Source organism: Misgurnus anguillicaudatus, chromosome 20, assembly GCF_027580225.2.
Source record: "Misgurnus anguillicaudatus chromosome 20, ASM2758022v2, whole genome shotgun sequence".
Classification (NCBI taxonomy): domain Eukaryota; kingdom Metazoa; phylum Chordata; class Actinopteri; order Cypriniformes; family Cobitidae; genus Misgurnus; species Misgurnus anguillicaudatus.
The window spans coordinates 13,339,223-13,357,239 of NC_073356.2; the positions used below are offsets into that span (position 1 = coordinate 13,339,223).

An 18,017-nucleotide genomic window follows, 5' to 3' on the forward strand; every position below is an offset into this window, starting at 1 on the left:
GAAGGGACAGCAGTGAGGTGAGGGGCATCAGGAGACATAAGGGCTGAAGGGGGAGGGAACACAGATGCAGCTATTAGAAAAGTTTTAAATTGGCTGTAACAGAAAAGTAGGATTTTAAAACTACAAAAGAATTAGGTAATTCTATATTAAAGGATTAGTCAATTTAAAAAAAAACAAAAAAAACAGATAATTTACTCACCACCATGTCATCCAAAATGTTGATGTCCCTCCTTCAGTCGAGAAGATTTATATTTTTTGAGGAAAACATTCCAGGATTTTTCTCATTTTAATGGACCCCAACACTTAACACTTAACTCAACATTTATCAATTTTTTTCAACAGAGTTTCAAAGGACTCTAAACAATCTCAAACGAGGCATAAGGGTCTTATCTAGTGAAACGATTGTCATTTTTGACAAGAAAAATTTTAAATATGCACTTTTAAACCACATCTTCTCGTCTATCTCCGGTCCTGTGATGCGCCAGCGCGACCTCATGCAATACGTCATCACGTCAAGAGGTCACGGACGAATGCGAAACTACGCCCCAGTGTTTACAAGTGTGGAGAAAGAGGACTGTTCTGAAGTTGTTGTATGTTGAATGATATTAATGAATGTCTTTGTGTCAGTCTATTGTTTAAATGGTCCGAAATATGCGTTTCATATATGTAACACGTGACCTTTCTACGTCACTATGCAATTACGTGAGGTCGTGCTGGTGCATCACAGGACCGGAGATAGAAGAGAAGTTGTGGTTTAAAAGTGCATATTTTTATTTTTCTTGTCAAAAATGACAATCGTTTCGCTAGATAAGACCCTTATGCCTCGTTTGGGATCGTTTAGAGTCCTTTGAAACTCAGTTAAAAAAAGGTTAAGTGTTTAGTTATGTGTTGGGTTCCAGAGTTTTTTTAATCTTAAAATAACGTTTCCAAAAAAGTTTCAGTCGTTCGTTCACTCGAAACAGGGTGAACGGCACTTTCACATTTGCTTTGCAGCCCTCTATCGGCCAAAACCGCACTAAAGAAGATTCCAACCGTTGGGTCGCAGTCCTGTAGTTCGAGTGAAAACTACAAAAACTTGCTTTACGGCAGACCTACAATCCAATCAGAGCCAGCTATTCTGCAGTATTTACGACAGTGATAATGGACAATTACGCTTCTAACCTGTAGGGGGAGAAAGAGCAAAAACTCTTTAGTGTTGCTTTAAAGTCCATTAAAATGTAAAAAAATCCTGTAATGTTTTCCTCAAAAAACATAATTTCTTCTCGACTGAACAAAGACATTTTGGATGATTTTTATGAATTTGGCAGATGTGACTTAAGCCTGAAGTATAGTCATTTTTTCATTTGTGTGCAAACATGCATGCACGGTCGAACGCACAGCCTTGCAAAACCTAGTTTATGTCGTACATGTAGACAAACGTTTAACGCATGCGCATTGTGTTATTGTAGTATTGGATCGGTACTAGCAAAATTAGTATTGTAGTTTTCAAATATGTGATTAGTTATCACAAAGGCGCTCTCTGTTTATATTTCAAACACGCTGCCTTTGAAGTGCGTCCGAAAGCCTTTCTCTGAGCTGCCTTCATGCATTTCCTCATGAGGCAGCGAGGCAACAAGTCACTGCCTTGAGTTTTCGGACGCAGCCAGTGTCGTGGACAAATGCAGAACTATGCGATAGCGCCTGTCGATGGACTTATGGATTACTCTTTACCGTCTGCCGCTGGTTGTGTCAGCAAAGACAGCTCCCGTAAGCGTACGGGCCAACCAAACGACCCAAGAAGAGTTTGGAACAAAACAAGAGAAAGAATGAGGATCAATTTGGTGTTGCATTATCTGGATAGAGAGAGCTTCATTTAGAACATTTAACTAGACAGAGATTCTGATCCTGCTTGTGTTTTACGCGATGGGTGAGTTGTTTTGATTCGTAACCCTTCAAAAAAACGTATCCTATTATATTGATCACAACATTAGTGTGTAGACTGTAATCCGGGCGTCTTCCCGCGGACGATATGCATATCAAGAGGTATTGTACAGCAATATAAATGGTCATTTTAAGACACTTCACAATAAGATTTGTATTGTCAATACATTAACTGTTATGTGAAAAATCATTGTAGATTGTAAGTTGAAAACTTAATTCTGAGCTGTGTTAACCATCGAATTTGGACTAATACTGTAACATCTATAACTAACAATTTCGTTTTGAACATCACATATAAACTTACATAATGAAATAAACGATGTCATCAAACGCAACATTTATAAGACTTGATTACCTTATCCGTCAACGTGATTTCTCGTTCGCGTCTGATTGATGGCCATCAGCGGTTGAGTTAAAGACTACAAATCCCATAATTCCACGCTGCTTCAGAGCGCCATTAAACAACGTCATTGTTACTGATTTGATCTGGCGCCATCTAGCGGCGCAGATAATACAAATTGCATCTTTAAGGAAAATCAGATATGTGATCATCGACTTGGATTTGTATTTTAATGTAGTATGATGTGATATTGTATGTGTTATATGTATTGTATTGTTTGTCATTTAATATTGGTATTCCGTAACAACAACCTGCCCAGGGACTGCAGATGCAAATTAGCTTTATAGCTAACTCTGGCACAACACTGTTGTACCAACACATCCTCACCCCATGTCGTCAGTGTTTGGCGACACTTGACCATTCGTCAAGGTGTGGCGCGGAGGGTGTACCTTTCGCGTCATTTTTTGACGAGCTGGGGACTTCAATACTGTTGCGTCCGTTGCATTCTCTTTCCTGTTTTCTTGCCATTTTCGCGTCGGTTTAGGGTTAGATTACGCAAAATTAAACAGTGTACGCGAAATTAAACAGTGTACGCGAAATTAAACAGTTGTCACCTGGCGTTGGGGTTAGAAACAGTTGTCACCTGGCGTTGGGGTTAGAGTTAGGTTTGGGTAGGGATGTCATTATGTAAATCTAACCCTAAACCGACGCGAAAATGGTAAAAAAAAGGTATACCCTCCCCGTCACATATTGACGAATGGTCAAGTGTCGTCAAATATTGACGACATGGGGTGAGGATGGGTTGGTTGTACAAATAAACAAATAAAAATAAAGATTTTATAATTTACGTGTCTCTATACCGCTGTTTTCACCGTCCTAAAAACAGGCTGATGTCTTCCTTCTTCTTCCTCCTTCAGAAATATGTAACGAGTTTTGATTGTGTAGCTGATCCAGTATGTTTTGATTCAACGACAGCAGCTTAGTGCACGTTGTCCGAAAAAGTTCATGCCAGATTTAGGAAGCTGTCCTCAGCAAAGGCCAAACAAAGGGGATTTGACTCTGGGGTGAAAATAACAGCTTCTCGATGGCATGGCGACAAAAATAATCTACTAACGCAACTCTACATCTCAGTGGAAGCGCAACAAAGTCATGGCCTTTTTTAGTGTATTCCTGTAGCCGGAGGTTAGTCAAAAATTCCAGATATTGTCGTCATTAGGGCTGGGTATTGTTTAAAATCTTCCAGTGCCAATTTCGATACCTTATCTTATCTGTTTTTATGAAAATAAGGAAACAAAAATAAAGAAATTAAGAATATAATAAAAACTGCTTTACTTCATGAAATGTAAAATGGTCTTTAGCTTGGACTAACAGTATTTAAATACCGTAAGTGGGTTCATTATAGCTGCAACTTTGACAGAAAGTAAAAATATTTAAATACTCCATGAAAATCAGACTTTTTCCATGTTTAAGTGCTATAATCGGGTCCCCAGTGCTTCTACCAACCCAGAGAACATGAAAAATAGCAACCCTGTAACTTTGTTTTGGTAAGGCTCTCTCTGCAAGCATGTGAATATATAGGTCATTCGGATTTCGCTCCCCCCATGACGTAGTAAGGGGATCTTATTATAATGATACTGCCCCTTCATCTGCGCTATCCAACCATGACGCGGCATCACGAGTGCGAGAGACAGAGAGAAAGAATGAATGACAGCACGACGCGATTGTATTCCCTCAAACATAACAGTAGCCTACAATCTTATAACTTGTAGTTTTAATAATCTTTCTACGTTGAATTAACGTTCTAAAGGATTATCGTTACCTTAGTGCAAGAGAGAGAACGAGTGAGTGAGAGAGAGTGAGCGAACAAACGAGAGAGAGAGAGAGAGAGAGAGAGAGAGAGAGAGAGAGAGAGAGAGAGAGAGAGAGAGAGAGCAACGCGACGGTTCACATTCATCAAGTATGTTCAAATCAAATCAAATCATTGATTTGATTTGAAGTATGTTTAATATGTTTCTCTGAAGTTTATATGAGTGAACACAAGGATTAATGCACTGCACGAGACAGAGTAAGAGAACAATGCGTATTCACTATCATACACAATAAGCATAAATATGTTGTTTAATGTTTCTCTGAAGTTTCAAATGAATACGAGGAGTTACAAGATAGAGCGAGAGACTGACAGAAACGCGAATGTGTTCAATATGTGTACACAATAAACTTAAACATATCATTTGATCTGTTTCTCTAAAGTTTAAGCATTAAACGTGTTGTCTTATTACAGATCATTTAAATGTGCATGTGGTTTGGTCAAAAAGTAAACTTCTGAGTGTTTGTGGAAGTGTATTTTATTGTAACATGCTGAAAATCATTGTGCCTGTTTAAAACACTATGAGACCTAAAAGTCTTTATTTTTATTCCACAATGTTCCCCATCTGCTGGTAAACATGTATTTAGTATGCATAAAACAGATAATTGACTTTTTAAACTTGTTCAAATATATAATGCTTAACATCGCTCACTAACTTCCTTCGTGAGAGAATCTCCCTCGATGCTCTGTCATGTCTACAGCGCGAGCGCTTGAGACTCCGCCCACCTGAGCAGCTCATTTTGATTTAAAGGGATACACCCAAAAAGGTGCATTTTTGCTCAGTCCCATAAATTGCCTATTTTAACATGCCACAATAAATTACCTATAGCGTATTTTGAGCTAAAACTTCACATAATGTACTCTGGGGACATCAAAGATTTATTTAATATCTTAAAAAAACGTCTTGTGGAATGTCCCCTTTAAATGATTGACTGAGTTTTACTGGGAAGATTTGTATGCATGTTTGTTTTTGTAAACAATACTCAACTTCATAATTATCAAAATAATAAATATATTTGGGATTTTTAAAATGAGTAGAAAAAGCGTTGTCATTTCATTCAAGTGAAATTAGCAAACCAGTTAAATGGAACTTTAGTTTATTTTAAATGACGAGCCAGACTTGCAAGTAGTGTTGGGGTGCGCGTGTGCGTCAAGTTTAAACCATAGAGACAGAGCGCCGTTATGCAAATTTGAAAACCACGCCCACCGGGGGGGAAATCGGTCCAGCCGTCTCCATTGAGTTTGTGTTGCGAGGAGCCGCCTCCTTGTCATTTCTGGCTTATAACAAAAAACTGAATAATGCCTAAAAGCTGCTGTGTGACAATATGTACAGCTAACAAGCCAAAGAACCTAGAAATAAGTTTTTATAAGCTGTCGAGCCGTAAAACCCTGTCTTTAAGGAGAATAAAGTGGATCGCCGACTACGTTTCCCCCTGGTGGACGCAGTTCTACTAGTGGAAGTCCTGTGGGGGGTTGCCTGTGTCCATTTTTGTGTCTTTAAACGCTCGTTTTTTGGGGTCGACAGCTTATAAAAACTTATTTACAGATTAAACTTAAAAACAGAATAATACCTAAAAGCTGCTGTGTGACAAAGTGTACATCTAACAAAATAAATAAATAAATTTTTACAAGCTGTCGACTTCAAAAAACGAGCGCCCAGACACAGAAATGGAAACAGGCAACTTTTCATGGTACTCCTATTAGTAAAACTGCGTCCAATAGGGGGAAACGTAATCGGCGATCCACTTTGTTCTCCTTGAGGACTGGGTTTTACGGCTCGACAGCTTGTGGAGACTTGTTTCTGGGTTCTTTGGCTTGTTGGCTGTGCATGTTGTCCCAAAGCAGCTTTTAGGCATTATTCAGTTTTTTGTTATAAGCCAGAAATGACAAGGAGGCGGCCTTTTGCAATACAAAATCAATGGAGACTGTTGGATTGCTTTCCCCCCCGGTGGGCGTGGTTTTCAGGTTGTGACGCGCTGCGCTCTGTCTCTATAGACTGTAAAAAAAAATTGGTTTAAAAGCATCATCCATTTTGGGAGACGAGGACATAAAGTCTTGAGATGCGAAGAGACAGGCGCAAGTATTTAAAAAGCATTGAGAGACACAAGCTGCACGAGTGGGTCAAGTTTAAACACCTTGTCTGAGACTGTTGTGGTAGACATGCGCGCGAAGTCTTGCAATGCTGCGGAACCGGGTGCGAGTAACAAGCATTGAGAGACACAGGCTGTGCGCGTGCTTTAAATTGACACTCAATTGTGTAGACTGTCACAAAGACTTTCTGTATATTTCTCATATTGCATCCTTTCTACACTTGTGTTGGGTGACTGCGAGTATCTTCAGAAATCCTCCCTGTCATGTGGTGGTGGACAGCCAATCACCGGCACTTTAGGTCCTTACATGCAAGTACAGGCTCACACAGACACAGCCGCTTGGATTTTGGAAACGAAATTTGGCACTGAAAGATAAATAATTTTTCGAATCAGTTTTCCGCTCGATACCATAAAAGTATCGACGTTCGGTACCCAGCCCTAGTCGTCATATACCTGGGAAGTAGAGGGCTGTAGTCCAAACCGTCCGTTCTCTATGAAATGCAAATTCTGTTAAAGAAAATATATCGCTTGGCATTAAACTTTAAGCTTTATAATTTTGCAGGCGTTATTTATGCTCTAACAGCAACATTACACACTAACTAAAGTTTGGAAAATGGGATCACGGCACCTTAAAATAAATTACACAACACGATTTAATTAGTTTGCATTTTGTGGTATTTGCGCCATTATTTAACGCATAAAAAGCATGTCTTAAACCCTATGCTAATTTGCGCTGCTCTTGGTAATTTTTGAAATTCGTTTTTTTTTGTGTTACGTTAAGGCGGGGTGCACGATCTCTGAAAACCAATGTTGACATTTGAAATCACCTAAACAAACACGCACCTACCCCAATAGAATCTGGACTTTCATTTGAAAGATCCGCCCCACACATACGCAACCCAGGCAACAATTAGTAGATTAGTAGACCTTTGATTAGTAGACATGCACCTTACTGCTAATTGGCTACAAGTGTGTTTTGGTAACCGACCCGACTCCAAAGCGTTTCTCAAAAAATTTTCACCCCGCCTTAAACGGGCATTGTGTCGGTAAATCACCTGTAGAAATTTCCAGTCCCTTTATTAAAAGTCCCTTTGTTTTATTCAAAATGCTCTTTCACGCTTATTTGCCCAGATTATATCTGGCCAAAAGATGCATATAAAGTGATGGATATTTTTTATATAAAAAAACGGTTTGTGTTGAGCTAAGTCTTCATATACAATATTAGTGGACAATTTTCATATTTGGGTGAACTATTTCTTAAAATTGTTTCTTAAGATTTATTTTTTATTCTTTCTTTTGTTTGATATATTTTTTATACATATCAACACACACAATTCACATTCTGTGATGTATGCATGTTCACGATCAATTTTCCTGTGTGTCCTGTTACTATGATGCGTTGTACAAGCTAACAAATTATGTAGGGTTTCAATTCCCAGTACAATTTCAGTCTATATAGGGTCCAGCCACAGCTTACTGCTAAAACCTGCTTCAGATTCTAAATGGCCTCTCTCTGATCATTAAAATCTGCTTCTTTGTGAGTGAAGTATGACTTGATTGTGGGTGTTAGACGTTTTGTACAGACTGGTAAAATTGCCAATTGCCCGTGTGTGTTCTGCTAGTGCTGGCCAGTCACTTAAAAGGATTATTAAACGGAGCAAACTAAACACAGCTTAAGAAGAACAGGAAGACCAACAGAGAAAAATAGACGATGAAAGATGATGAAACAAGCAGTAATTGGAGAGATGACAGGCGAGCATTTCTGTTTCCGTATTAGCCCCATGTTTTCTTTTTAAACCAATTTACTTTTGCCCAGAAATCTCATTTTGGAGCCACAGGTTGAATTAGATGCTGGTATCTATAGATAGAGATCTTCTCATACTTTAGCTACATTAGAAGTGGATGGTATAATCCCCACACTGATTGAAGTGATTGTATTGAGAATAGACTCAAGTGGCAAGCAATGCTTTGCCACTTTCACATCAGACATAAGACTCTGGACTACTGCTATATAACACATAAACAAATGCTGCTTAAAAGACCAGAACAAATTTGAATACTAATTTCATTATATATAAAGGCTCCATTTACGTTTCTTGTGCAAATCTAGTCAAGAGACACCAAAAACCAATGAGAAGTTATTGATATTTTGCCACATTTGATTTTAGCACTAGCATGTGTTAAATTTTGGTTTCAATTTCAGTTGAAAAGTTTTCTTTTACACATACATCTTTTAGCTTTAAAAAGCTTTTAAACCAACTCAATTAGTTTTGTACGGAGCCCCTAAGGGGACATGGAGCAAAAATTAAATAAAGTTTAGTTTCGCATGTGCACGTGAAACTATCGCGCACGCATGTTATAGGGAAAGTTTCATGTGGGCACGCGAAAGTTTCATGCATGCACGCTATAGTTTTACGTGCGCACGCGAAACTAAACATTAAAAAAATCTGCACATGAAGGTTTCGCGTGGGCTCCGTAGTTTTGAATGTATGTGCTTTTAAAAGATTTAGCATGTGATTTTCATATACATCTAGGATGGTACAAGGTTGCAGGACACCACATAATCACAGCAAAAAATTTAAGACAAATGTGTTATATACAGGACAGTAAGTATGTGAACGCTATATGTGGTTGCTTTAAGCAGGACTGACCGTGGTAAGTGCGATTCCACATCTTCTTAGTGACCATATCCCCCGGGGGCCGTGTGCCCGACTGATCCAGGGTCTCGTTTAGGGCATTAGAGTACAACATGACGCCATCATGGAATGCTCCAGAAATCAGATTCATCTGGAAACGTAAAATCATTATTAGCATTAAAACGTAAACCACAAAGTAATTGGATCTTAAATTAGATCTGCAAGCTTTCTAGAAAACATGTTCACAGTATTTATAGAAAGACACTGACATCATTGCAGAAGTGTTGAAGAAGTGAAGTAATTCAATGACCCCAGGAGTTTGTGTGCCAGAAAAATGGCAGCATTCCACGTTCCCCCTAAAATCACCTCGCGGTATTTTACATCACACATTCCTGCTGTTCTCCATCAAATGTGTTACAAAACACTCTACTCCACTTTTACTGTTCCAACATGTTTTTCCCAACATTAAATTAAATGAAAAATGTACAAACAGAGAATTTGTGTTATCAGTTGCGCTTTTGAATGCATGACCCCAGTGCTGTTGCAATCTCATAAAAAGGAGACAAGGTGTCTGTACTATTACAAGTACTTAAATTTAGGATTTACTGTACTAGTAGTTTGGTAAACAAAAAAAATGTAATCAAATGTCAGAGATTTTATTAACCTTAAACAATCGATTTTTTCCAAGATCAAATTCATAGCTACACTATAAACATTAATTTGTTTAAAGGGGTCCTTGATTAGGATTTCACTTTATTAATTTCATTTGGTGTGTAATGTAGCTGTTTCAGCAAAAACCACATCTGCAAAGTTACAATGCTCAAAGTTCAATGCAAAGGGAGATTAACAAAAATTGCTTATGAACTAACGGCTAGACAGACTACATGTGAGCTTCTTCCTGGGTGTGTTACATCACGAATAGGGATGGGCACGAGTACTCGATTGCTCGAGTACTCGAACGTGGCATCGATGATCGATCACGAAACGATGATCATGTGGGTTTATTTATTTATTTATTGTGGATATGGCGGCATTTGGATGTCTGGTTAGCTTTACAAGCGCATGTGGTAGTAAAGACTGGGTCTGGAGATGCGTGTTTGACGTCGTGTCAAGCTATGCAGACCGGCATATGACATCAGTAACATTACCATGCGTGATTCAAAAACAAACAGATAATTCCGCGCACCTGCACCACAGCAACCCGCCGATCCACGCAATGCGCGGCAGCCTGCCGATCCCGTAAAGCAACCCGCTGATCCGCAAAATGCGCGGCAACCCGTCGAACTCGTGAAGCCGGCCACACCTCACATCACTGAGGCACTTTGGTTTAAAAGGATGCCGTGATTTTCGGAGATACAGTCAGTCAGGTGCAAAATGTACAGCGCCGTCAAAAGATCAATGGGTTATCATCTCATATTTAAACATCAAATGTCAAGAGATACCAGAGCCATACGAGCATTATCTTGACTGAGAACAAGTAAGGGGACGACACGACACAGCTAATCGCTAAAATGATAGCAAAAGACTTGAAGCTGGTTAATGTTATGAAGCTTGTGCTTTGACTGGACGTGTTTTAAAGCGCGCTGTTAAAGATGCACATCCACAAAGGTGTTGAAAACTTAGTTGAAGTCTTGCATTTTATGCAGATAGATGCACGTTGTACATTTATGTTGTTTAAAGGCTTAATATTATGTAGAATGCGTCATATAGAAAACGCTTCGGTTTGTGTTTATTAACCCTTTAGTTTCACTTCATCCCGCAGCTTTTCCTGTTAGAGGTTTCTGTTAATTCATTAATAATCTAGTATGTGTTCATTGTTCTGTCATAGTTTCTTCAAAATTAAGTTTTATTTGAGTGTTTTAACAAAAATATTTTCATTTTCACCATGATGTGTACGCCCCGCCCCTTTAATTGCCCGCCCCCAGTTAATCGAGTACTCGTTCTTCAGACCTATGGATTAATCGAAATGAAAAAATGACATAAATGCACATCCCTAAGCACGAACCCCAAAACTTACACAAACCCTGCACCCGGCAACACGCAATAAAGAGGGTGAGGCCATGTTGGGCTGGTTTTTATGTTGTAATGTATGTAAACAAAGGACAATGTTATTTGGCTCTGCTAAGCAGTTAGCTAAATGCTAATTCATAATTATCTGACAAACAGCTGCAAACTTATTTTCAATCATACCAGCGAACTTCGAATGTTGATGTTTGTGTAGTTATTAGTGTAAATTATTCTTTAATTAAAGCTTTTATGTATGTTTACTCTCATGCTCCTATAGCTACAAACACGATAAACATGTTTCTGTGCTTTGTTTGGCCACTTCAGTTTAGCCATATGGGGCCTCATTTATCAACCGTGCTTACGAACAGATGTGTGCGCAATCAGTGCGTAAGAACAGTTTTACGCAAAGTGTGAAATTTACCAACTTGCACTTATACGTAGAAATGTGTGTAAATATGCGCACACCTCTTACGCACACCTCTTATTATCAATCAATTATTATATTCAACCTCATTCACCAGTACCTCTATTTCTGTGTTCCTATTTTTTGCTCTTTTGCCATTATTGCGGTGAGGGGAAAAAGCACAACAACGTGACTTATAAAGGAAGGTGTTGTCACCATATATGGTTAATTGGAGGCGTTTTGGAATGCAAATAACCATGAACATGCACGAGCATGGTGCTTAAGAACACGTGTGATTTATCATTAAGGATTACTTACAGATGTGCGTAAGAACCACATGCGCACGTTTGATAAATACAGATTTTTTTGGACTTAAGCACATACTAAATTTCATTCGTAGAGCAAAATATAGAACATTTTCTACGCACCGTTGATAAATGAGGCCCCTGGTTTGTTTTCGAAATAGGCTCATAGTTCTGGCGACAGATATTTGGCTACACTCGTTATATAAATACAAAACTAACAGTGCTGCACAGTAGGTAGCAATCACTGTAGATCCGAAGTTTGTAATCAAATAATGTCCACAAACAGTGTATCCAAAAAGTATAAGACAACTACAAACAAAAAACATATCATTCTGAAACATCGTCACACCAATGTTTACAATACACCGGAGCACATGCAACTTAATAGTAAGGGGCGTGACGTTTTCGGACAACGTGCGAATGCACACGTCAGGGCCCCAGACTGCCCTGCACCACTGAATCTATTTTTTACAACCCGCCCCGATTAAATAGACATACTAGGCATTGTAATGTAAATGAAAGCCTAAAAAGGCTTAAAAAACAGCCACTAGATTACATTGCCCTGTAAACAGGCAACAACATATGCTTATGAACCATAGAAACCAGCATGGTCATATAAATAACAAGATAGGATAATGATACCCCTTTTTTAACATTTACAAAGAAGTATATATTATCTATTCATAAATTCCCGACCTTAATTTCTCCCGCACCTCGTCTTTCATCTTCACTTTTATTTCTCCGTTTGTTTTGTTGTTGTGGCTGGAAGTGCGAGCTGCTTGTCCCTTTCATCATGTGATGCCAAAGGTTTGGGGACATCATGCAAGTTACGTTGCTACTTAGGCCTACATATTTTAACCTTATCAAAGAACCTTATAAAATATGAAAATATATAGTCCCAAATATTGAATATAGGCTATAGGGAATTGCACGCAACATACATGTTGTTTTTTTATGACACACCCTTCCCCCCCTGCAAATAAAGTGCAACCTGGCCCAGTTGGTTATGAGACAACCGGCGCATCACTAGTGCGGAAGGTGCTTATTGAATTGCAACTCACTGGACCAGCTAACCAATCAGAGTATATTGTGTATTTTTGAGGGAGGGGCTTCATATAACCAGACACACAACTGCAGATTGCAGAATAAAGCCGAAAGTATACTAGGGACGTCCGCGTATGCGCGCCGTCCGCATGACGTCATTTTCGTCATCAAGAGGGTCTGCGGCCGGCCGCGCGGACCGTCCGCGTGCAGCCCAAAATTTGAGACCGCGCGGCCAGTGAGCGTACAGTCCGCGTACAACAGCGCATGCGTGTGAAAATATTTTGACAGGACACTCCACTATAAACAATTATACAAAGGAAATAGACAGCATTTGCACACACACTATCGTTTTTCTTCTTTAACTTTTACTTCTTCCAAGAACAGAAAGCCCTGGAGCATGTTTGTTTGATTCCTGTTCTTTGTTGTCTTGTTGTTTGTTCTAAACTGTGTTTGCAATGGTGGATCAGTTACTTTTCTTCACCTATCCTAATGTGTTAATGTACTGTAAATGTCGCCAAATCAGTGCTGCCCTGACAGCCTGTTAGACTAATAATTTGAAAAAGAAATAATTTGTATTGCGTATAGTGTCGAACGCGGCCATCCGCGTGTAGCCGCGGGGAAAAAAGGTATACCCCGGCCTTAAGGTAAAATATGTGAAAAATTATGTTTTTTTAACCAAGCATTAACACATTACAATGCACCCTATACACACAATCAAACCTTCAAAAACAACCTGTTTACTACCTCTGTAATCTTTCATTCTTAAATCCTATTTGTTTCTATCTTAAACCTCATTCACACAGACCTCTGGTCCCAGAAAATACCCATAAAATTGCCAGACAAGCGTCTGTGTGAACAAAAACTCGTTCCGTTAATCTTCTGGGATCGTTGCCGGAAAGAGGACCTAGTAAGATACGCGGTAACCCTCTGTGTGAACAAGAAGCTGCAAGAATGCCGTAATGGGCGTGTCGAAGTGAGGACGCGCGCGTCATCATCACAACACAAGTTATGGTTCAGCTCCTTACAACGAGATAACATGCATATAAACATTCATCACGAGAAATGTTGCAAACTAGATTGACGCAGTAATCAGGAAATGATAAATTAGACGCATAAACAATGACGCACGTGCCGTGTTAGGACGCGCGTGTCATGGCAACATGAAGTTGGTTCAACTCTTTAAAATGAGGGATTTTACAACATTCACAACGAGAAATGTCAGCAAACTGGACTAAAGCAGATATCAGGTAAGTTAGCTCATTACTTACTGCGTTGAAACGGAGATCATTCAGCAGCATAAAAGAATATCGCGTCACGTGCTCATTTGAGCTATAATAAACGAAAATACCCCCTCGTCATCCCAACAAGTCGGTCAGCTCCTCAAAATACGGGTTTTAAATGCATATAAACAATCACGATGAGAAATGTCTGAAAACTGTATTAAAGCAGAAATCAGGGAGCTCGTCAAATATCCACTCTGAAGCTGAGATCATTCACCTGCATTAGAACGGTGCGTCACGCGCTCCTTAATAATCTTATCATAAACAAAAGTGCACGCGAGTGGTTCTTGGAGGGAGAAATAATATATAATATGCAAACTTCAGACGCTGCATAGAAGAGAGGGCGGGACTTTCAATAGGTCACGTGTCTTTCCGGGACCGTCACATGCCGGATAAACTTGGCAGTGTGAACGAAAAAAAAATCTAACTATTCCGGAAAAATTCAGGATTCATATGCCGTGTATTTTACGGAATTTGTGTGTGAAAAGGGCTTTAGTTTCTTTCATAGGATTGTAAGGGAATGTGATACAAAGTTGATACTCAAATGATTTCAGATGATTTTTGAGCAATAAATGTTTTCTCTTGGTACCCATTGTGCTGTATCACAGCTCTCCCAAGAACTAAAGCTCTTTAAAACAGACACACACACACACACACACCCGAGAGTGCACAACAACAAATAACTCTAAATTACATTTGACATGCTTTATTACCCCCTAAATGGCATCATTGAACAATTTCACAAATGCCATGTGTGAGAAACTTGCGAGAGACCACTGAACTGTTTTTCTTGCTGTTTCCCAGCACTCTTTGGGGAGAGATGGTTTAACTGGGTAATCGTGTTCATATATCGGCGCCTGTGATGTTGGTATGTTCACATGTGCCTGGAACCATGTGTGAGAGAGTGTGATTATTCAATTGTTGGGTGCTGTCTATGCCCAATGCACTGCCATTTATCACCAATGTTTTTGTTTGAATGTTTTCAAAGAATGCCTGTAACAATCTTAAATAGTTTTTTACCCATGAGCCTTAAGGAATTTATCCATAAGATCTGGACACATGGGACAGCAGACATGTTGCAGCTGTTACATGCATAACATTTTTAAGTTCAACCTGGATCTTATTTAGACCAGCAAACAGATAAGTTGCCAGAAGTCCAGAATGACGTACATGTAATGTGTGTGCACTTTAGCGGCTTGTGTGAGACATTTACACAGGGCGAAAGCATTAACGGTTGAGGGAAGGCTTGTCTGAAGCGTGGCCAACAGCCAATCACAGTGGCTGCAACACATAATTCAAAACGTAATTGGTTGGCACGTGCAAAGTTATTTGCATGAGGCGATCTGATTGGCTGACCCACGCGTTGGTACTTGAAAAGTTGAGAAATGTTCAACTTCTGCCGCGAGCAACGGCAGTGATGCGACATTGACGGATTCACAATTCAGTTCGAAAACGCATGACATCACCCATTAAAAGTAAATGAGAAGCGTTAACGGTTACGCCCCATGTGAATGTACTGTAATGCGATATCAGACTTTATTAACACCAACGGAAAGCAGGGGTTCCCACAGCATTTTGCAGTTGAGGCGGCCCGCCTAAGATGGGAAACCCTACCACCTTAACTAGGTCGTCAAAAAAAAAAAAATTCACTGCACAAAAGGCCATCAAGTGCCTCTCGGAGAATAGCGCGCACGTGCTTCACAATGTGAGTGAGCACGCGCGCCACACGGCCGAAATGAGATAAAGACGTAGTCTGTCACTGTCTGGAGGATAACAAGCCAGTTGGTAAAACATCTCGAAGAATAGTGCGGACGCGCTTCACGCTGCAAGCGTACATGTGCGCCACCCGGCTGAAATGAGAGCCGTGGTCCTTCACTGTCTGGAGGATAGCCAGTTGATAAAATGCGTGTCCGTGAGAACTGAAAGTGGACTTATGTTTTGACTTTATTTAAGCCTGTAATTGTATTTAGACAGATTTTGATTTATTGTAACTTGTCAATTTAATTCCCAGCCTGTCCAGTTGGTGTCAAGTGCGCATTTGACTTAAAGGCGGAGTCCATGATGTTTGAAAGCCAATGTTGATATTTGAAATCACCTAAACAAACACGCCCCTACCCCAATAGAATCTGGAGCTTCTGTTGATAGACCCGCCCCACACATACGCAACCCGGCATTTGATTTGATTTGATTGGCTATAAGTGTGTTTTGGTAGTCGGCCCGTCTCCTTTTCCAACGCATTTTTCAAACATCGTGGACTCCGCCTTTAATGCACCAGTGCGCAGATTAATCTACGTAAAGTTCTGCGAGAGAGTGAATAGTTAGCAATGGCCTTTAAACTCTCTTGCGATACTTTGTTGCCGCTACGCTGCTGAAGTTTAACACACTGCAATCTGATAGAAGAGTACGGATTCAGCCTCCAGAACAAAATTATAACTGCAACAAAAAGCCACCTGGTGGATAATAGCGGTATTGTGGAAAGCCGGAAATTTTCGTCATTGGCAGGGAAGCCTTTTCTCTTAATTGACAACTTACCTCCTCAATGGTGGTGAAAGAGTTAAAACAATCCTCTGCATTGTATCACACCTTCTTTGCTTTCTGTGATGCCTCTTTTTATTTGCAATAATTTCTGCCATTTCAAGCGCAGCTTTATTCGGGTGTTATAGCAGTCACAACACATGCGCAAACATTAGTAAATTGCGTCACGTGAATCATTTAAATAATCTCCTTTCCAAAATGTTTGCATTTGAAAGGGAAACTCCTAGAAATGCATATGACATAAGAAAAAAAAAGCTAGACCACACCTTTTCAGCGCTAATGGGTGTCTTTAGTAAATCCTGACAGTCGTTATTTAACGCCAAAATGATAGTTCGCTGTTAGTCTGTTAGTCAATCTGGCCCTTAATTGCATTAATGTCCATCTTTCCACCCAAAAAGCCATTACTGTCTTAAAGGGGACATTCCATGAAAATCAGACTTTTCCATGTTTTTTCCATGTTTAAGTGCTATAATCGGGTCCCCAGTGCTTCTACCAACCCAGAAAACATGAAAAATAGCAACCCTGTAACTTTGTTTTGGTAAGGCTCTCTCTGCAAGCATGTGAATATATAGGTCATGCGGATTTCGCTCCCCCCATGACGTAGGTAGGGGATCTTATTATAAAGACACCGCCCCTTCTACTGCGCTATCCAACCATGACGCTGCCTCGAGTGCGAGCAACAGAGAGAAAGTATGACTGACAGCATGACGTGTTTGTATTCCCTCAAACACAAACAGGAGCCTACAATCTTATAACTTATAGTTTTAATAATCTTTCTACGTTGAATTAACGTACTAAATGATTAACGTTATCTTAGTGCAAGAGAGAGAACGAGTGAGTAAGAGAGAGTGAGCGAACGAACAGAGAGAGAGCAACGCGACGGTTCGCTTTCAAGTATGTTGTTTAATATGTTTCTCTGAAGTTTATATGAATGAACACGAGGATTAATGCACTGCACGAGACAGAGTCATATCATAAATGTTGTTTAATGTTTCTCTGAAGTTTCAAATGAATACTAGGAGTTATAAGATAGAGAGCGAGAGACTGACAGAAACGCGAATGTGTTCAATCACAATAAACTTAAACATGTCATTTGATCTGTTTCTCTAAAGTTTAAGCATTGAACCTGTTGTTTTATTACAGATCATTTAAATGTGCCCGTGTGGCTTGGTCAAAAAGTAAACTTCTGAGTGTTTGTGGAAGTGTAATTTATTGGAACATGCTGAAAATCACTGTGCCTAAAAGTCTTTATTTTTATTCCACAATGTTCCCCATCTGCTGATAAACATGTATTTAGTATGCATAAAACAGATGATTGACTTTTTAAACTTGTTCAAATATATAATGCTTAACATCGCTTACATAACTTCTTTCGTGAGAATATCTCCCTGATGCTCTATCTTGAGTACAGTGCGAGCGCTTGAGACTCCGCCCACCTGAGCAGCTCATTTTGATTTAAAGGGATACACACAAAAAACTGTGCATTTTTGCTCAGCCCCATAAAGTGCCTATTTTAACATGGCACAATAAATTACCTATATGGTATTTTGAGCTAAAACTTCACATATGTACTCTGGGGATATCAAAGAT

General features: G+C 39.6%; 1 protein-coding gene across 1 annotated transcript in view; it reads right to left on the reverse strand.

Annotated features, from left to right (window-relative positions):
• Positions 1 to 18,017, reverse strand: part of npr1a (natriuretic peptide receptor 1a) — a 127,547-nt gene that overhangs the window by 48,003 nt on the left and 61,527 nt on the right. Inside the window, exon 5 of the mRNA XM_055219623.2 lies at positions 8,869 to 9,004. Within this exon, the coding sequence (XP_055075598.2) occupies positions 8,869 to 9,004 (136 nt within the window). The remainder of the gene's footprint in view (positions 1 to 8,868; positions 9,005 to 18,017) is intronic.